Raw genomic sequence first — 21,362 nt, forward strand, 5'->3', positions numbered from 1 at the left:
GTGTTATAATAGGTCAGTCTTGGCACCTCAAAGGCCAAGTCCCACCTTCTTTTAGAGAGAAGATCAGACTGCAAAGGCAACACCTGTATTGGCTTAGGGATTTCATAGCAGATATCTGAATGCAAGATGGCCTCAAAATTCCTTCTGAAGATCATCTCAGGTGGCACCTCAGGTCCAAACATAACTTTAGCAGAAGTGACAACTGTAGCAGGCAGAAGAGGATCAGCCATGACCATCTCTAACTCAGCAGATTCCTCCAAAGAAGTTTCAGGATGATGTGCAGGTGGCTGATAGACCACCAAAGCCCAATCATCTGGATTATAAACTGGAGCAATATTGTTTTCCACAACTGGCTGCTCCAGTCCCACTTCAGGCTCCACAGGTTGATCCACATCATCAATAAGCACAAAATTTGGATGAATATGCTGTTCCACTGACAGAGAATGATCTTCAGAGTTATCAAGTACCATAGACTCTTGCTCCACTTGCACATCATTCTGCACCTGCTCATCTTCCCCCAAAACTGCATTACCCCAATTGTTTTCACCCATGTCAGGTTGCTCTAGAGGAGGTGGTGGCACCTCATTCCAACCTAAAGCAGGGTAATTAGGCAAGATAAACTGAGGAAGATCAGGAAAGGGCACCCCAGGAAGGGGGTGAGGATTTCCATTAATTGGCATCCAATCCTCATCTTGTGGCATCTGTTCTGCAAAGTTGGCACCAAGAATGTATATGGGCGTTGTCCAAGACACTCTTGCCCCACCCCATGCAACATAGTCATTGAAGACAACATCACGAGGCACCAGAAGATCCTCAGGAAAGGAATCAAACACAAGGGATCTGACTAGATATGGTGTTGGGTTTCGTAGTAATTTCAAAAAAATTCCTACGCACACACAAGATCATGGTGATGCATAGCAACGAGAGGGGAGTATGATCTACATACCTAGTAGATCGACAACGGAAGCGTTTGGTTGATGTAGTCGTACGTCTTCATGATCCGACCGATCAAGCACCGAAACTACGGCACCTCCGAGTTCTAGCACACGTTCAGCTCGATGACGATCCCCGGACTCTGATCCAGCAAAGTGTCGTGGAAGAGTTCTGTCAGCACGACAGCGTGGTGACGATCTTGATGCACTACAGCAGCAGGGCTTCGCCTAAACTCCGCTACAGTATTATCGAGGACTATGGTGGCTGGGGGCGCCGCACACGGCTAAGGAAAAGATCACGTGGATCAACTTGTGTGTTCTAGGGTGCCTCTGCCTTAGTATATAAAGGACCAAAAGGGGGGAGGCTGGCCGGCCACATAGGGCGCGCCAGGAGAGTCCTACTCCCTCTGGGAGTAGGATTCCCCCCCCCCCCAATCCTAGTTGGAATAGGACTTGTGGAGGGGGGGAAAGAGAGAGAGGGGCCGGCCCCCTCTCCTTGTCCAATTCGGACCAAGGGAGGGGAGGGGCGTGCGGCCCATGTAGGGCTGCCTCTTCTCTTTTCCACTAAGGCCCATCATGGCCCATTTAGCTCCCGGGGGGTTCCGGTAACCTCCCGGTACTCCGGTAAAATCCCGATTTCACCCGGAACACTTCCGATATCCAAACATAGGCTTCCAATATATCAATCTTTATGTCTCGACCATTTCGAGACTCCTCCGTCATGTCCATGATCACATCCGGACTCCGAACAACCTTCGGTACATCAAAATGCATAAACTCATAATATAAACCGTCATCGTAACCTTAAGCGTGCGGACCCTACGGGTTCGAGAACAATGTAGACATGACCGAGACACGTCTCCGGTCAATAACCAATAGCGGGACCTTGGATGCCCATATTGGCTCCTACATATTCTACGAAGATCTTTAACGGTCAGACCGCATAACAACATACGTTGTTCCCTTTGTCATCGGTATGTTACTTGCCCGAGATTCGATCGTCGGTATTCCAATACCTAGTTCAATCTCGTTGCCGGCAAGTCTCTTTACTCGTTCTGTAATACATCATCCCGCAACTAACTCATTTAGTTGCAATGCTTGCAAGGCTTAAGTGATGTGCATTACCGAGAGGGCCCAGAGATACCTCTCCGACAATCGGAGTGACAAAACCTAATCTCGAAATACGCCAACCCAACATGTACCTTTGGAGACACCTGTAGTACTCCTTTATAATCACCCAGTTACGTTGTGACGTTTGGTAGTACCCAAAGTGTTCCTCCGGTAAACGGGAGTTGCATAATCTCATAGTTATAGGAACATGTATAAGTCATGAAGAAAGCAATAGCAACATACTAAACGATCGGGTGCTAAGCTAATGGAATGGGTCATGTCAATCAGATCATTCTCTCAATGATGTGATCCCGTTAATCAAATAACAACTCATTGTTCATGGTTAGGAAACATAACCATCTTTGATTAACGAGCTAGTCAAGTAGAGGCATACTAGTGACACTTTGTTTGTCTATGTATTAACACATGTATTATGTTTCCGGTTAATACAATTCTAGCATGAATAATAAACATTTATCATGATTATAAGGAAATAAATAATAACTTTATTATTGCCTCTAGGGCATATTTCCTTCAGTCTCCCACTTGCACTAGAGTCAATAATCTAGATTACACAGTAATGATTCTAACACCCATGGAGCCTTGGTGTTGATCATGTTTTGCTCGTGGAAGAGGCTTAGTCAACGGGTCTGCAACATTCAGATCCGTATGTATCTTGCAAATCTCTATGTCTCCCATCTGGACTAGATCCCAGATGGAATTGAAGCGTCTCTTGATGTGCTTGGTTCTCTTGTGAAATCTGGATTCCTTTGCCAAGGCAATTGCACCAGTATTGTCACAAAAGATTTTCATTGGACCCGATGCACTAGGTATGACACCTAGATCGGATATGAACTCCTTCATCCAGACTCCTTCATTTGCTGCTTCCGAAGCAGCTATGTACTCCGCTTCACATGTAGATCCCGCTACAACGCTTTGTTTAGAACTGCACCAACTGACAGCTCCACCGTTTAATGTAAACACGTATCCGGTTTGCGATTTAGAATCGTCCGGATCAGTGTCAAAGCTTGCATCAATGTAACCTTTTACGACAAGCTCTTTGTCACCTCCATATATGAGAAACATATCCTTAGTCCTTTTCAGGTATTTCAGGATGTTCTTGACCGCTGTCCAGTGATCCACTCCTGGATTACTTTGGTACCTCCCTGCTAGACTTATAGCAAGGCACACATCAGGTCTGGTACACAGCATTGCATACATGATAGATCCTATGGCTGATGCATAGGGAACATCTTTCATATTCTCTCTATCTTCTGCAGTGGTCGGGCATTGAGTCTTACTCAACTTCACACCTTGTAACACAGGCAAGAACCCTTTCTTTGCTTGATCCATTTTGAACTTCTTCAAAACTTTGTCAAGGTATGTGGTTTGTGAAAGTCCAATTAAGCGTCTTGATCTATCTCTATAGATATTAATGCCTAATATGTAAGTAGCTTCACCGAGGTCTTTCATTGAAAAACTTTTATTCAAGTATCCCTTTATGCTATCCAGAAATTCTACATCATTTCCAATTAGTAATATGTCATCCACATGTAATATCAGAAATGCTACAGAGCTCCCACTCACTTTCTTGTAAATACAGGCTTCTCCAAAAGTCTGTATAAAACCAAATGCTTTGATCACACTATCAAAACGTTTATTCCAACTCCGAGAGGCTTGCACCAGTCCATAAATGGATCGCTGGAGCTTGAACACTTTGTTAGCTCCCTTTGGATCGACAAAACCTTCTGGTTGCATCATATACAGCTCTTCTTCCAGAAATCCATTCAGGAATGCAGTTTTGACATCCATCTGCCAAATTTCATAATCATAAAATGCGGCAATTGCTAACATGATTCGGACAGACTTAAGCATCGCTACGGGTGAGAAGGTCTCATCGTAGTCAATCCCTTGAACTTGCCGAAAACCTTTTGCGACAAGTCGAGCTTTGTAGACAGTAATATTACCGTCAGCGTCAGTCTTCTTCTTGAAGATACATTTATTATCAATTGCTTGCCGATCATCGGGCAAGTCAACCAAAGTCCATACTTTGTTCTCATACATGGATCACATCTCAGATTTCATGGCTTCAAGCCACTTTGCGGAATCTGGGCTCACCATCGCTTCTTCATAGTTCGTAGGTTCATCATGATCTAGTAGCATGACTTCCAGAACAGGATTACCGTACCACTCTGGCGCGGACCTTACTCTGGTTGATCTACGAGGTTCAGTAGTATCTTGTTCTGAAGTTTCATGATCTTTATCATTAGCTTCCTCACTAATCGGTGTAGGTGTCGCAGAAACAGGTTTCTGTGATGTACTACTTTCCAATAAGGGAGCAGGTACAGTTACCTCGTCAAGTTCTACTTTCCTCCCACTCACTTCTTTCGAGAGAAACTCCTTCTCCAGAAAGTTTCCGAATTTAGCAACAAAAGTCTTGCCTTCGGATCTGTGATAGAAGGTGTATCCAATAGTTTCCTTTGGATATCCTATGAAGACACATTTCTCCGATTTGGGTTCGAGCTTATCAGGTTGAAGCTTTTTCACATAAGCATCGCAGCCCTAAACTTTCAGAAACGACAACTTTGGTTTCTTGCCAAACCACAGTTCATAAGGCGTCGTCTCAACGGATTTTGATGGTGCCCTATTTAATGTGAATGCGGCCGTCTCTAGAGCGTATCCCCAAAACGATAGCGGTAAATCAGTAAGAGACATCATAGATCGCACCATATCCAGTAAAGTACGATTACGATGTTCGGACACACCATTACGCTGAGGTGTTCCAGGTGGCATGAGTTGCGAAACTATTCCACAATTTTTCAAATGTACACCAAACTCGTAACTCAAATATTCTCCTCCACGATCAGATCGTAGAAACTTTATTTTCTTGTTACGATGATTTTCAACTTCACTCTGAAATTCCTTGAACTTTTCAAATGTTTGAGACTTATATTTCATTAAGTAGATATACCCATATCTGCTTAAATCATCTGTGAAGGTGAGAAAATAATGATATCCGCCACGAGCCTCAATATTCATCGGACCACATACATCTGTATGTATGATTTTCAACAAATCTGTTGCTCTCTCCATAGTACCGGAGAACGGCATTTTAGTCATCTTGCCCATGAGTCACGGTTCGCAAGTACCAAGTGATTCATAATCAAGTGGTTCCAAAAGTCCATCGGTATGGAGTTTCTTCATGCGCTTTACACCTATATGACCTAAACGGCAGTGCCACAAATAAGTTGCACTCTCATTATCAACTCTGCATCTTTTTGGCTTCAACATTATGAATATGTGTGTTACTACTATCGAGATTCAACAAGAATAGACCACTCTTCAAGGGTGCATGACCATAAAATATATTACTCATATAAATAGAACAACCATTATTCTCTGATTTAAATGAATAACCGTCTAGCATCAAACAAGATCCAGATATAATGTTCATGCTTAACGCTGGCACCAAATAACAATTATTTAGGTCTAATACTAATCCTGAAGGTAGATGTAGAGGTAGCGTGCCGACTGCGATCACATCGACTTTGGAACCGTTTCCTACGCGCATCGTCACCTCGTCCTTAACCAATCTTCGCTTGATCCGTAGTCCCTGTTTCGAGTTGCAAATATTAGCAACAGAACCAGTATCAAATACCCAGGTGCTACTGCGAGCATTAGTAAGGTACACATCAATAACATGTATATCACATATACCTTTGTTCACCTTGCCATCCTTCTTATCCGCCAAATACTTGGGGCAGTTCCGCTTCCAGTGACCAGTCTGCTTGCAATAGAAGCACTCAGTTTCAGGCTTGGGTCCAGGTTTGGGTTTCTTCTCTTGAGTAGCAACTTGCTTGCCGTTCTTTTTGAAGTTCCCCTTCTTCTTCCCTTTGCCCTTTTTCTTGAAACTAGTGGTCTTGTTGACCATCAACACTTGATGCTCCTTCTTGATTTCTACCTCCGCAGCTTTCAGCATCGCGAAGAGCTCAGGAATAGTCTTATTCATCCCTTGCATATTATAGTTCATCACGAAGCTCTTGTAGCTTGGTGGCAGTGATTGGAGAATTCTGTCAATGATGCAATCATCTAGAAGATTAACTCCCGATTGAATCAAGTGATTATTATACCCAGACATTTTGAGTATATGCTCACTAACAGAACTGTTCTCCTCCATCTTGCAGCTATAGAACTTATTGGAGACTTCATATCTCTCAATCCGGGCATTTGCTTGAAATATTAACTTCAACTCCTGGAACATCTCATATGCTCCATGACATTCAAAACGTCGTTGAAGTCCCGATTCTAAGCCGTAAAGCATGGCACACTGAAATATCGAGTAGTCATCAGCTTTGCTCTACCAGACGTTCATAACATCAGGCGTTGCTCCTGCAGCAGGCCTGGCACCCAGCGGTGCTTTCAGGACGTAATTCTTCTGTGCAGCAATGAGGATAATCCTCAAGTTACGGACCCAGTCCGTGTAATTGCTACCATCATCTTTCAACTTTGCTTTCTCAAGGAACGCATTAAAATTCAACGGAACAACAGCACGAGCCATCTATCTACAATCAAACATAAACAAGCAAGATACTAATCAGGTACTAAGTTTCATGATAAATTTAAGTTCAGTTATTTTACTTAAAGAACTCCCACTTAGATAGACATCCCTCTAATCCTCTAAGTGATTACGTGATCCAAATCAACTAAACCATGTCCGATCATCACGTGAGATGGAGTAGTTTCATTGGTGAACATCATTATGTTGATCATATCTACTATATGATTCACGCTCGACCTTTCGGTCTCCGTGTTCCGAGGCCATATCTGTATATGCTTGGCTCGTCAAGTATAACCTGAGTATTCCGCGTGTGCAACTGTTTTGCACCCGTTGTATTTGAACGTAGAACCTATCACACCCGATCATCACGTGGTGTCTCAGCACGAAGAACTTTCGCAATGGCGCATACTCAGGGAGAACACTTCTTGATAATTTAGTGAGAGATCATCTTATAATGCTACCGTCAATCAAAGCAAGATAAGATGCATAAAAGATAAACATCACATGCAATCAATATAAGTGATATGATATGGCCATCATCATCTTGTGCTTGTGATCTCCATCTCCGAAGCACCGTCGTGATCACCATCGTCACCGGCGTGACACCTTGATCTCCATCATAGCATCGTTGTCGTCACGCCAAGCTTGTGCTTCTACGACTATCGCTACCGTTTAGTGATAAAGTAAAGCATTACATCGCGATTGCATTGCATACAATAAAGCGACAACCATATGGCTCCTGCCGGTTGCCGATAACTCGGTTACAAAACATGATCATCTCATACAATAAAATTCAGCATCATGTCTTGACCATATCACATCACAACATGCCCTGCAAAAACAAGTTAGACGTCCTCTACTTTGTTGTTGCAAGTTTTACGTGGCTGCTACGGGCTTAAGTAAGAACCAATCTCACCTACGCATCAAAACCACAACGATAGTTTGTCAATTTGACTCCGTTTTAACCTTCGCAAGGAGCGGCGTAGCCACACTTGGTTCAACTAAAGTTGGAGAAACTGTCACCCACAAGCCACCTCTGTGCAAAGCACGTCGGGAGAACCGGTCTCGCGTAAGCGTACGCGTAATGTCGGTCTGGGCCGCTTCATCCAACAATACCGCCGAACCAAAGTATGAAATGCTGGTAGGAAGTATGACTTATATCGCCCACAACTCACTTGTGTTCTACTCGTGCAAATAACATCAACATATAAAACCTAGGCTCGGATGCCACTGTTGGGTTTCGTAGTAATTTCAAAAAAATTCCTACGCACACGCAAGATCATGGTGATGCATAGCAACGAGAGGGGGAGTATGATCTACATACCTAGTAGATCAACAACGGAAGCGTTTGGTTGATGTAGTCGTACGTCTTCACGATCCGACCGATCAAGCACCGAAACTACGGTACCTTCGAGTTCTAGCACACGTTCAGCTCGATGACGATCCCCGGACTCCGATCAAGCAAAGTGTCGGGGAAGAGTTCCGTCAGCACGACGGCGTGGTGACGATCTTGATGCATTACAGCAGCAGGGCTTCGCCTAAACTCCGCTACAGTATTATCGAGGACTATGGTGGCTGGGGGCGCCGCACACGGCTAAGGAAAAGATCACGTGGATCAACTTGTGTGTTCTAGGGTGCCTCTGCCTCAGTATATAAAGGACCAAAAGGGGGGAGGCTGGCCGGCCACATAGGGCGCGCCAGGAGAGTCCTACTCCCTCTGGGAGTAGGATTCCCCCCCCCAATCCTAGTTGGAATAGGACTTGTGGAGGGGGGAAAAGAAAGAGAGGGGCCGGCCCCCTCTCCTTGTCCAATTCGGACCAAGGGAGGGGAGAGGCGCGCGGCCCATGTAGGGATGCCTCTTCTCTTTTCCACTAAGGCCCATCATGGCCCATTTAGCTCCCGGGGGGTTCCGGTAACCTCCCGGTACTCCGGTAAAATCCCGATTTCACCCGGAACACTTCCGATATCCAAACATAGGCTTCCAATATATCAATCTTTATGTCTCGACCATTTCGAGACTCCTCGTCATGTCCATGATCACATCCGGGACTCCGAACAACCTTCGGTACATCAAAATGCATAAACTCATAATATAACTGTCATCGTAACCTTAAGCGTGCGGACCCTACGGGTTCGAGAACAATGTAGACATGACCGAGACATGTCTCCAGTCAATAACCAACAGCAGGACCTGGATGCCCATATTGGCTCCTACATATTCTACGAAGATCTTTATCGGTCAGACCACATAACAACATACGTTGTTCCCTTTGTCATCGGTATGTTACTTGCCCGAGATTCGATCGTCGGTATTCCAATACCTAGTTCAATCTCGTTGCCAGCAAGTCTCTTTACTCGTTCTGTAATACATCATCCCGCAACTAACTCATTTAGTTGCAATGCTTGCAAGGCTTAAGTGATGTGCATTACCGAGAGGGCCCAGAGATACCTCTCCGACAATCGGAGTGACAAAACCTAATCTCGAAATACGCCAACCCAACATGTACCTTTGGAGACACCTGTAGTACTCCTTTATAATCACCCAGTTACGTTGTGACGTTTGGTAGTACCCAAAGTGTTCCTCCGGTAAACGGGAGTTGCATAATCTCATAGTTATAGGAACATGTATAAGTCATGAAGAAAGCAATAGCAACATACTAAACGATCGGGTGCTAAGCTAATGGAATGGGTCATGTCAATCAGATCATTCTCTCAATGATGTGATCCCGTTAATCAAATAACAACTCATTGTTCATGGTTAGGAAACATAACCATCTTTGATTAACGAGCTAGTCAAGTAGAGGCATACTAGTGACACTTTGTTTGTCTATGTATTCACACATGTATTATGTTTCCGGTTAATACAATTCTAGCATGAATAATAAACATTTATCATGATTATAAGGAAATAAATAATAACTTTATTATTGCCTCTAGGGCATATTTCCTTCAATATGGATCCTCACTGTTCCAATGATGAAATTTGCCAAAAGTATTCACTGCTGCTCTAATATTATCAGTATTGCGAAGATCCAGAGGGATGCCCAGCATCATAATCAAACCCTGACAAAAGCCCTGAGCTCCACGAAAACCCTCCCCCTCATCATGTTTCATAAAGCGGACAAACCGATCATTGCCAAGGTGTTGTGGAGGGAGTTGTAGAAGAGAGTAACGCACTGCGGGATCCCTGACTCGGAACAGCCCAACAGCATTAATCCAGGGCTGAACAGAACGAACCTGGTATCCATGAGCTTCCAGCCATTCAGCTACCTCCTCACGAGCAGCACCAATCTCATTGGCAGCAGGCACGGGCATGACTTCAGCAAGCATGTAATCTTCATGACGGCGCATGATAGGGACATGCGGCGTGACAAAGGTACGCGGCCATCTTGCATCCCCTGCATCGATGATGTGATGTCCAGCCGGGACATACTGCATTGGGTCAATGGGGAAGTTGGCCATGGCTGGCGGTGGCAAGGGTGGCTCAGAAGGCGGCGGTGGTGGTGCTTGCGGAGAGCCTGGAGGCGTGCTTGGACCAGGATGAACAGAGTTGGTCGATGTGGACGGTGCAATCAAAACCGAGGAGTCCAAGTTAGGTAGAATTCCTGACAGAAGAGATATTCTCACTCCCTGTGGCTATTACCTCGGAAACTGAATCATTAGCGGGCTTGGGTTTCCAAACCAGACCCAAACTCTTAGCGAAAACGGGCGCAATCGCGCCTAGTATGGCCAACCCGAGAACAACCCAAGCACTTTAAAGTTGATGTGCATGAAGAAGAGAAATGCCCACGCTGAAAACAAGTCTGGCATGTAACAATTTCATCAACCATATCATTTATCATTTGATCAAAGGAGGCCTCAGCCTGAGATGAGCTCGGCACAAAAGTAGAGCTAGATGGGCCAGCCACCGAAGGGCCCAAAAGAGGCAAATTTTGAGATCCAGAAATCCTGCCCGAACCTACCGGCACAAGATCTGAGGTAGTACCCGTTGACGCGAGACGCTGTTGGATCTCCGACGAGCTCACCGTGCCAAAGACGATCGGTGGCGAAGCAACAGTCCAATTAAGAACATCAGATTGGGGCGGAGTAATGACCTGTCACTCCCTCTCGGAAATCTCATAGCCAACACTCTCAGATGCCGCAATACATTCAGCCGTAGCATGATATCTATACCCTTTGCATGCATCATATTGTTGAAACGTAGCAAAAGATAACTTTTTCCGAACAGAAGACCTGGATTTAATGGCTGACTTTGATGGGGGATTGTGCATTGCAAAGAAGGCCCAAGGCTGCCCTACGTTTAGAAGGACTGACCAAGATCCACTCAACATCACACTCTCAACATCACACTCTAGCCTTGCATGAAACATTGAAACTAAATACCTTATCAGCAATATATGAGACCCAGAGATCAATGGCCGATCCTCCCAACGCCGACTTCCAGAGCTGCAGCCACAGAATCCTCATCAAGCCTAAATTCATGCCTGCTAAAGGAGACAACCAGGGTAAAGGCCCCTCTGCCATCCATGGGATGGACAGTGAGGCCAGACGCCCTATAGATCTCATCAGCAAAAACTCTACCCCTGGAGAAATCCAGATCAAGGGTAGATCCCGAAGAAGAATCCATTACCGAAGACATAAGCAGAGAGATCTTGAGACACCGAACAAGATGAGTGGATCAATCCACCAAATTAGTGGAGAGGAGTGGAGATCGCCGGTGGGCTAGGGTTTAGGTGTGGGTGGGAGGGTGGGGGCGCCATTCCTTCCATCCTCAAGATGTAGAGGAAGTAGTTGTACAATTGGTCCCGCATGTGTGTTTATTGTGTTTGTATCCCATCTATTCTTCATTTATGGTCAATAAAAAATTGCTTTGTCAAATAAATCTAAGAAAATAATGAGGTGTCACTTAATTAAGAATGTGGGAGAAGACATGGCGCATCAAAATAGAAAAAAATAATAAGAGGCAGGTCTTGTTCTGATTCCAGAAATTAAAAAATAAAGTCCGAATATGGCATTAGCATATAATATTATGCAATGTGGATGTAGTTATTAAAGTAGTATGAGAGTAACCCTAGAAGAGTTGTCATATTGGCCCCATCGCCATAAAAATCACTACTGACAATTTTGATTAAAGAGACACTCTAGCAGAGCTGCCATCTTGTTAGGGATCTCCCTTCATGTCTGACAACGACGGTGATTTTGCGTAGTTACCTTGTTGAAAGATTGCTTGGTTTTTCTCAAACTTGATCTTCAGGTAAAAACCTAGGATCTGATCTTTGATCGTTGGATACGAAGAAAGCGGCGCTTGCACGTCGTTCCCTCCCTGAAGACGCTATTGTCATTCTTGTGATGTCAAGAGATTATTGGGCAGACGGTCGTTGTTGAGTTCGCAGAACGCTGGTTTGATCGCTTCCATGTTTTATTTCCTCCAACTAGGTGTAGATTCGGTCTTATATGAATTTGCTTTCTGTCGGCATGATTCTTTGTGTGTACCTTAATGTTGGTTCTGTGCATTCTTGTCATGTAGAGGCCGGATGTGTGTTTATTGTGTTTGTATCCCCATCTATTCTTCATTTATGGCCAATAAAAAAATGCTTTGTCAAATAAATCTAAAATAATAATCAGGTGTCACTTAATTAAGAATGTGGGAGAAGACATGGCGCATCAGAAGAGAAAAAAATAATAAGAGGTAGGTCTTGTTCTGATTCCAGAAATTAAAAAATAAAGTCAGAATATGGCATTAGCGTATAATATTATGCAATGTGGATGTAGTTATCAACGTAGTATGAGAGTAACCCTAGAAGAGTCGTCATATTGGACCGATCACCATAAAAACCACTACTGACAATTTTGATTGAAAAAAGACACTCTAGCAGAGCTGCCATCTTGTTAGGGATTGCATAACTTATGGAGCGCTCTTCATATCTGACAACGACGGTGATTTTGCGTAGTTACTTTGTTGAAAGATTGCTCGGTTTTTCTCGAACTTGATCTTCAGGCAAAAACCTAGGATCTGATCTTTGATCGTTAGATACGAAGAAAGCGGCGCTTGCGCGTCGTTCCCTACCTGAAGACGCTATTGTCATTCTTGTGATGTCAAGATATCATTGGGCAGACGGTCGTTGTTGAGTTCGGAGAATGCTGGTTTGATCGCTTCCATGTTTTATTTCCTCCAACTAGGCATAGATTCGGTCTTATATGAATTTGCTTTCTGTCGGCATGATTCTTTGTGTGTACCTTAATGCTGGTTCTGTGCATTCTAGTCATGTAGAGGCCGGATGTCTGTTTATTGTGTTTGTATCCCATCTATTCTTCATTTACGGTCAATAAAAAATTGCTTTGTCAAATAAATCTAAGAAAATAATGAGGTGTCACTTAATTAAGAATGTGGGAGAAGACATGGCGCATCAAAAGAGAAAAAAATAATAAGAGGTAGGTCTTGTTCTGATTCCAGAAATTAAAAAATAAAGTCACGGTATGGCATTAGCGTATAATATTATGCAATGTGGATGTAGTTATTAAAGTAGTATGAGAGTAACCCTAGAAGAGTCGTCATATTGGCCCGATCACCATAAAAACTACTACTGACAATTTTGATTAAAAAAGACACTCTAGCAGAGCTGCCATCTTGTTAGGAATCACCATAACTTATGGAGCGCCCTTCATATCTGACAACGACGATGATTTTGCGTAGTTACTTTGTTGAAAGATTCCTCGGTTTTTCTCGGACTTGATCTTCAGGCAAAAACCTAGGATCTGATCTTTGATCGTTGGATACGAAGAAAGCGGCGCTTGCGCGTCGTTCCCTACCTGAAGACGCTATTGTCATTCTTGTGATGTCAAGATATCATTGGGCAGACGGTCGTTGTTGAGTTCGGAGAATGCTGGTTTGATCGCTTCCATGTTTTATTTCCTCCAACTAGGCATAGATTCGGTCTTATATGAATTTGCTTTCTGTCCGCATGATTCTTTGTGTGTACCTTAATGCTGGTTCTGTGCATTCTAGTCATGTAGAGGCCGGATGTCTGTTTATTGTGTTTGTATCCCATCTATTCTTCATTTACGGTCAATAAAAAATTGCTTTGTCAAATAAATCTAAGAAAATAATGAGGTGTCACTTAATTAAGAATGTGGGAGAAGACATGGCGCATCAAAAGAGAAAAAAATAATAAGAGGTAGGTCTTGTTCTGATTCCAGAAATTAAAAAATAAAGTCACGGTATGGCATTAGCGTATAATATTATGCAATGTGGATGTAGTTATTAAAGTAGTATGAGAGTAACCCTAGAAGAGTCGTCATATTGGCCCGATCGCCATAAAAACTACTACTGACAATTTTGATTAAAAAAGACACTCTAGCAGAGCTGCCATCTTGTTAGGAATCACCATAACTTATGGAGCGCCCTTCATATCTGACAACGACGATGATTTTGCGTAGTTACTTTGTTGAAAGATTGCTCGGTTTTTCTCGGACTTGATCTTCAGGCAAAAACCTAGGATCTGATCTTTGATCGTTGGATACGAAGAAAGCGGCGCTTGCGCGTCGTTCCCTACCTGAAGACGCTATTGTCATTCTTGTGATGTCAAGATATCATTGGGCAGACGGTCGTTGTTGAGTTCGGAGAATGCTGGTTTGATCGCTTCCATGTTTTATTTCCTCCAACTAGGCATAGATTCGGTCTTATATGAATTTGCTTTCTGTCCGCATGATTCTTTGTGTGTACCTTAATGCTGGTTCTGTGCATTCTAGTCATGTAGAGGTCGGATGTCTGTTTATTGTGTTTGTATCCCATCTATTCTTCATTTACGGTCAATAAAAAATTGCTTTGTCAAATAAATCTAAGAAAATAATGAGGTGTCACTTAATTAAGAATGTGGGAGAAGACATGGCGCATCAAAAGAGAAAAAAAAATAAGAGGTAGGTCTTGTTCTGATTCTAGAAATTAAAAAATAAAGTCACGGTATGGCATTAGCGTATAATATTATGCAATGTGGATGTAGTTATTAAAGTAGTATGAGAGTAACCCTAAAAGAGTCGTCATATTGGCCTGATCGCCATAAAAACCACTACTAAAAATTTTGTTTAAAAAAGACACTCTAGCAGAGCTGCCATCTTGTTAGGATCGCCATAACTGATGAAGTGCCCTTCATATCTGCCCCCCCCCCCCCCCCCCCGTCATCATATATGATGTGTCAGAGCTATATTTCGGAGCGCACTTCATATGGTAGTTACATGTAATTCCGTGTGGTACCAAGGAAATTTCAGGTGTCCCTCCACCTCACGTGGAATGGAAGGGAGGTTGGGATAAAAATGAATGTCCCATTGGTGAGTGGGTCCCATAATTATGAACACACCAAATATGGAGACTCTTTCTAAGACTAGTCATAGTGGGGGGTAACTTAGACTAGTGTCATGCATATGACACTAGTCTTTGTTACTACCTTCATAGTGCAAAATAACATACAAGTAGTATTATAGATGGTAGTATTTATTACATTATAGATTCATTTTGCTTTGGGTCGCGTTATGTTACAGTAACATATTATGTTATTCTAAACACCTCTCTCCTTATTAACTATATGTCACATAAGCAAACTTGTCTTGATATGCGCTATGTTACTTGCTAAGTTACTCCCACTATGATCAGCCTAATGTGTTGCCTTTGGAGCCTGCATAATTTTTCGGGGTGGAATACAATAAAAAAGGAATGGTCATCATAGATGCATTGATGTTAACAAGGTCAACCAAAGATTGAACATGAGACCTTTACCTGAAGCGAGCTTTGAGCAAACACCCTAAAAAAGGCATGACACGCACGCACATTAGGGCATGTACAGTGGTTGGTAAGACCGTTTTATCTTAAGGGTGCCACATAATTGAGAGATGACAAAAAAAATATGATGCACAACGGGTTGTCTCTTAATCTTATCTCTAGCAACTAGATACTCCTAGAAATATGGTGAGAGATTTGTTGCTAAGAGATCATCTTTTAAATAAGGGAAGGCAAAGGAACATGGTTAAACTGAGCTCGTGAGCTCGGATGGACAGTAAAATCAAAAGTAAAATAAATATGTATTTTTTTAGCAAACATTAAAAAATCTTTTGATTCCTTGCAAAGTTTCAGCATCGGATTGGGGCATCGAATATTTGTCTGTCTATGATTTCCACGAAAGTCATTTCCTGACGTAACTTTGCAAGCAATGAAAACTGTCAATCTTTGCTATCAATTCTTTTACTGCTCGCTCGAGCTCAGAAAAGCAGCACAAAAGCCACCACGTGATTGCGATCTGTATTTTCCAGACTGCGGATCGCTGAATATTCCCGGCGGGAGTGAGTGAGTGGAGTGCGAGTGCGAGTGTCTGTGCCTCTGCACGCATGCATGATGCGCGTTGATCTGCTCCTGCTGCTGCTCCGCTTTAACTGTGTGTCGGGCATCCGAGCTTGATCCACGTCAGAGCTGCGACGGCGGCCCCCCGCACTGTAGCCAAGTACTCATAATTATTACGTAGGAGATTTGATCTAGTACAAAAACCTCACTGTGTTTGGCAGTCAGATCCACACAATGCACGTGCATATGTACTGCGAGATAGCGCGATGCAGGACAATTTTTTTTTTACGTAGTTATGATGAAGCGCCTTTTTTTTTTAACTAATAACGCGAGGCGTGTGCTGTGCTGTGTTTGGAGTATTTGCAATCCTCCCACGGTCACCGCATTGTGTTTGGTCCCCGCGTCAATCTGCTATCGCTGCCAATTGAAGCAGGAGATCTCTGAAGCAGAAGCAGAAGCAGAGCTGCACTCAGATTCCTGGACCGATCTGCTGCACTGCCTAGTTTGGGCGCAGAATCTTTCGTCCGGCGGCTTGGACCACATTGACCATTCTACTCTGGAGTCTGGATTCACCGGAATGATTCCGATTGACTGGAAGCAATGCGGGCCAGAATCAGGCTTCAGGATTTATTTTTCTTAAAGAATATCAGGCTTCCAAGGATCTCTAATAACCTTCTTTTATTCGTACACACAAGAAAGAATCTCTAATAACCTCTGTCCCCATAAAAATCTTAACTCGCAACTGTTATTATATGGAGTTAGGGCATCTGCAACGCCGTCTCTCAAAACGCCCGCAAACTTCGAATCAAGTTTTATGGACGTAGTTTACCATACAACGTGTATGTAGGCATTTTGAGAGACGGCTTTGCAGATGTGTTAAGATTTTACAGGCATGCTCTAATTCGGACAAATGGACATGTCCACAGATGCATCTGCGGACATGTCCGTTTGTCTGAATTCCTGCAAGCTGGGCGCAAACCCAAACTGCGGGAGGTTTGCTGGCGTTCGGACCTCCGCCACATAGAACGCCGGCACCCTTGTTTTCACTCAAATCCTCCTCCCAAGCCACTTTTCTTCTCTCTGCCCATGCCTCCCCCCTTGTTCTGCATCTGTACCCTCATGTTCAATGTTGGCGTTGTACCTTAGCAATTGCCTTTCGGGCATTGCCGGACGTCCGCAACCCTCACGCACGCGCCTGCTCACCTCTTGGACTACGCCGATGTGCACTCAGGATCTGTCCGCAGCAAGGTACCCTCCGCATTCCTACCAACGTTGCCCATGGCGGACACATGCCCGGTAGGTGTTTCGTCAAATGAATTGAGCTTTTCTGTTGACCTTGTTATTTTTTGGAATAAGCAAGATGGCAAGATACTTGGTGATGGAGGATTAGTTGTTTGTGATACGTGGAAGGTTGTATATACATACTTTACAAGCATGAGGCAAGGGGGCTCGATCTTTCGGTAAAACGTGCATGTTTCATTTCATTAGCAAAAGCACTTAGAGCCCTACGGCTCCGTGTTCCATGAACACAATGTGAAGTCGCTAACCCATTGGTGATACACGATCTCCAACCCCGTCATGAACTTTTGCGGCGTGATTGCACGAGTGGAGAGAAGATGGTCACCGGGATCGTCGACCATGAAAATCATGATTTTTTGCTTCTTGTTGTTCTACGTGTTTGTCAATTCATTAATTCACTCAATGTTGCAACTTGATAATCATCACGTTGCATGGTCTGAACACGCTGCCGTGTTCTACCACATAAGTAGAGCAGGCCATTTATGTGCATACATTGTTGGATGAAGCTCAAGGGACACGGTGCGTGGGACGAAATGTGCGGATTCTAACTCGAGTATCGTTGAATTTGAATGCGGTGTGTCTGTGTGTGCCTTACGCAACCTCTAGTTAAACTTAAAATTTGCAAAGATTAAATTTAATCAGGCCTCTATTTTTCAACATTGTATTCACAGCTCCTCTGAACTCCAAATGCACCTGAACGAGCAAACCGCACTAACATGAAATGAAATTTAAGAAAAACTAATGGTCAAAGGCGTCTCTCAAGATTAAAAAAAAGGTCGTCTCTCAAGACCTGGTTTGCCATTGTTTCGAGCGGCAATAATTTAGGAATAGAGCGAGTGTGACACCCGGGAAAGCTTGAGAACAAATACATCCATTCTTCCGCAAAAAAAACCCACGCATTTCCCTTTATGTATTTATACAACAAGTTTTTTTGTTTGCGAATGATATTTATACAACAAGTTGACGAAACGCTTGGGTTCCCGGCTAAGGATGGGAAGGCACTATATTGCGGATAGCCACCGGGAGTCTATGACCACGTACACCCTTGTGTGGTTGCTGAAATGTTGATAACCATAAGTTTGCTTATGCACACAGGCATACGAACCCATGAAGTTCAGTTCTCCACGCAACCAATTTAACCATGCGCTTATCTCTCTCTCTCTCTCTCTCTCTCTCTCTCTCTCTTTCTTTTTTTTTACGGGGGAATCATTCATGTGCTTATCTCTGAAGCTAAGTCAGCGCATGCAACACGAGCCGACCCATTGGCAGATCAAGCCACACACATGGATGCGTGCAAGTCAAGCTGGCAGGAAACGGGTCGATCGTTCCGTGAACATGCAATTTTGTAAATATATAATATGTCAATTTTTTTTGGAAAAAAAGGGTGATGCTTTGTCAGGCTGAACTGAACCGATCCGGTCGGTATGTGCCTTTAACGACGGCCGGTCTGAAAATGTCGTCAGTGAGTCGTTGCAGGAGAGTGATAAAACGAGGGACCGGCCCTATCTGGAAGATGGGCGTGAAGGCAGCCCCGCACCAGGCAGCCAGTGGCCACCTTCCCTCGCCACCGCCTACCCGCTGCAGCTTCTCTGGCGGTTTTCGTCGTTGCGGCCGACGACATCCATCCGTCTGCTAAACGGTTTCCATGCAGCATAGATTCACGTAGTATGATCATGGCATTCTGGACGTGGTCTATTCTACTCCTAGCCACTTTTCTGAATTTTACCTTCCGGGTCGGGTGTACCTCTTTCCCGGCTGCCAAATTACGTTTCCCCTTCGAAGCAGGCTTGGCCTCAGCGGCCACCGGCCGAAGCCACAAGTGGCGTACAGCGCGTGCAGCCGATGGGCAGACGGATAGAATGCCAAAGAGAGGCTTGTTAGGCTGACAAGCGGGCCTCACGTCCAGCAAACGATTTCATGTAACGGTGTGATAAATTGGCGCCACGTCAGCCTGATTGGCGGGCCCCATCTGTCATAAACATGCTCAACCAAGTCAAAGCCGTCGATTAGTGTTATTTGCAAAAAGATTACCGTAGACATGGTGTTTTCTGTCAAAATAAATGTAGAGTAGTGTTTTTGGCTAACCTAGCCTTCAAATTGGTGGTTTTGTGCAATTTACTCCTAATAACCTCAACATCGGCACCTGCCTCCACAAAAATCTTAACTCGCAACTGTCATTACATGGAGTTAGGGCATCTCCAACGTCGTCTCTCAAAATGCCCACATACTTTATATAAAGTTTTGTGGACATAGTTTACCATCCAACGCGGAGCCGTATTTGTCCGTGGACATGTCCATGTGTTCAAATTCCCGCAAACCGGACGCAAACCCAAATTGAGGAAGGTTTGCTGGCGTCCAGACCTCCGCCACGAAGGACGCCGACACCACTATCCCACTCAGATCCTCCTCCTAGCCACTTTTCTTCCCGCTGCTCATGCCTCCCCCCTTGTTCTGCTGCACCCTCACGTTCGACATCGGCTTTGTACCTTTCCAATCGTCTCCCAGTCATTGTTGAACGCCCGCGACCCCACACACACGTCTGCTCCCACCTTTGACTATGCTGCCGTACACCAAGGATCTGTCCGCAACAATGTACCCTCCGCGCCCCTACCGCCGTCCATGGCGGATACATGCCCCACAGGTGTTCGGCCAAATGAATTGAGCTTTTTTGTTGAGCTTCTTGTTGTTTTTTTGGAGTAAGCATGAGATACTTGGTGACGAGGATTAGTTGTTCGTGGTACATGGAAGGTTGTATATTCAGACTTTACATGCATGAGGCAAAGGGGCTCAATCTTTCTGCAAAATGTGCATGCTTTGTTTCATTAGTAAAAGCACTTCGAGCCCTACAGCTTGCACGTGATCCATGAACGCAAGGTGAAGTCGCTAGCCCATTGATGGTACACGATCTTCAACCCTGTCATGAAATTTTGTGGTGCGATTGCATACGTGGAGAGAGAAAATGGCCACCGGGCTCGTCAACCATGAAACTCGTGAATTTTGCTTCTTGTTGCACTACTAGAAAAAGGCCTACTAGTGGCACACCTGTTTTGCCTACTAATGGCGCACTACAGGTGCGCCACTAGTATCACGCCATTAGTATTTTTTACTAATGGCGCACCTGTGGTGCGCGGCGCACCATGCAGTGCGTCATTAGTATATCTCACGGTGCGCCATTAGTATGCCTCCCAGGGGGCCATATTTACCCATGTGCTCTGGCTTACTAATGGCGCACTAGTTGATGATGCGCCACTAGTAATGTATTTGGAAAACAAAAAAATTCCAAATTTACAGAAAACAACCTATAAGGAAAATAATTTAAAAACAAAAAATGAAATAGAATCATATTTTTTTATTATAGTAAGAATATTACAATGTCTTTACAAGTATCCAATAAAAGAAAAATTGCAAGGAAATAAAAGAAAGTCCTAAAACTAATCTTCTAGTAATCTTTTCTTTTTTTTTCTTCACTTTATCCCTGCAAAATGTAACAAAATAAACAGAAATACAAACAAACTATTTATAACATGTCAATACTGTCATTTTTTATGCAGAGCTAGATATGAGCATATATTTCCAGAATTACATGGTGTGAATATTGTATGAGTAAGATTATAATGGGTATGAATTGCAGAGGACATATGAGGTTCAACACTAATCATCGACAACAAAATCGTGCAAGAAATGATTGATCAGTAAATGGACAACCTTCTTAGAGATTGTCATGCGATGTCCAATGAATCAACAGGAAATAAGTAACATGCCTTCCAAGACATAATTCACTATTACACATAAATGTATATCCCAAACTAAAGAACGTGCTAATATGTAATCATCATTTAGAGATACCAAACTGGAAGACCATTCATTTGGTCGCAAAATGACCTACTTAACTAGTCCTTGACCATCCATCATGCGCAAGAGCAAAGATAAAGATGGGCCTTGCAACAGCGCCCAGCCCTTGGAACAGTCCATTGCATTACGTGGAACATGCTCAGATTAAGCACTATATCATCACAACTTAACAAAAGTAAATCTGAGACCCATCAAAACTAAAGATTCATCCTACTTGAGGATCGTCACTAATCATGGACACCAAAATCTTCCATTTGCAAGAAATGCATAACCTTTTGGCATA

General features: G+C 43.7%; 1 protein-coding gene across 1 annotated transcript in view; it reads left to right on the forward strand.

The window, feature by feature from the left end:
* The first annotated feature begins 16,838 nt into the window (after positions 1-16,838).
* The window catches only part of LOC125518603 (probable lysine-specific demethylase SE14), a 9,078-nt gene continuing 4,554 nt past the window's right edge, over positions 16,839-21,362 (forward strand). Inside the window, exon 1 of the mRNA XM_048683428.1 lies at positions 16,839-16,921. Coding sequence (XP_048539385.1) covers positions 16,839-16,921 — 83 coding nt within the window. The remainder of the gene's footprint in view (positions 16,922-21,362) is intronic.

This window comes from Triticum urartu, chromosome 7, assembly GCF_003073215.2.
Source record: "Triticum urartu cultivar G1812 chromosome 7, Tu2.1, whole genome shotgun sequence".
NCBI lineage: Eukaryota > Viridiplantae > Streptophyta > Magnoliopsida > Poales > Poaceae > Triticum > Triticum urartu.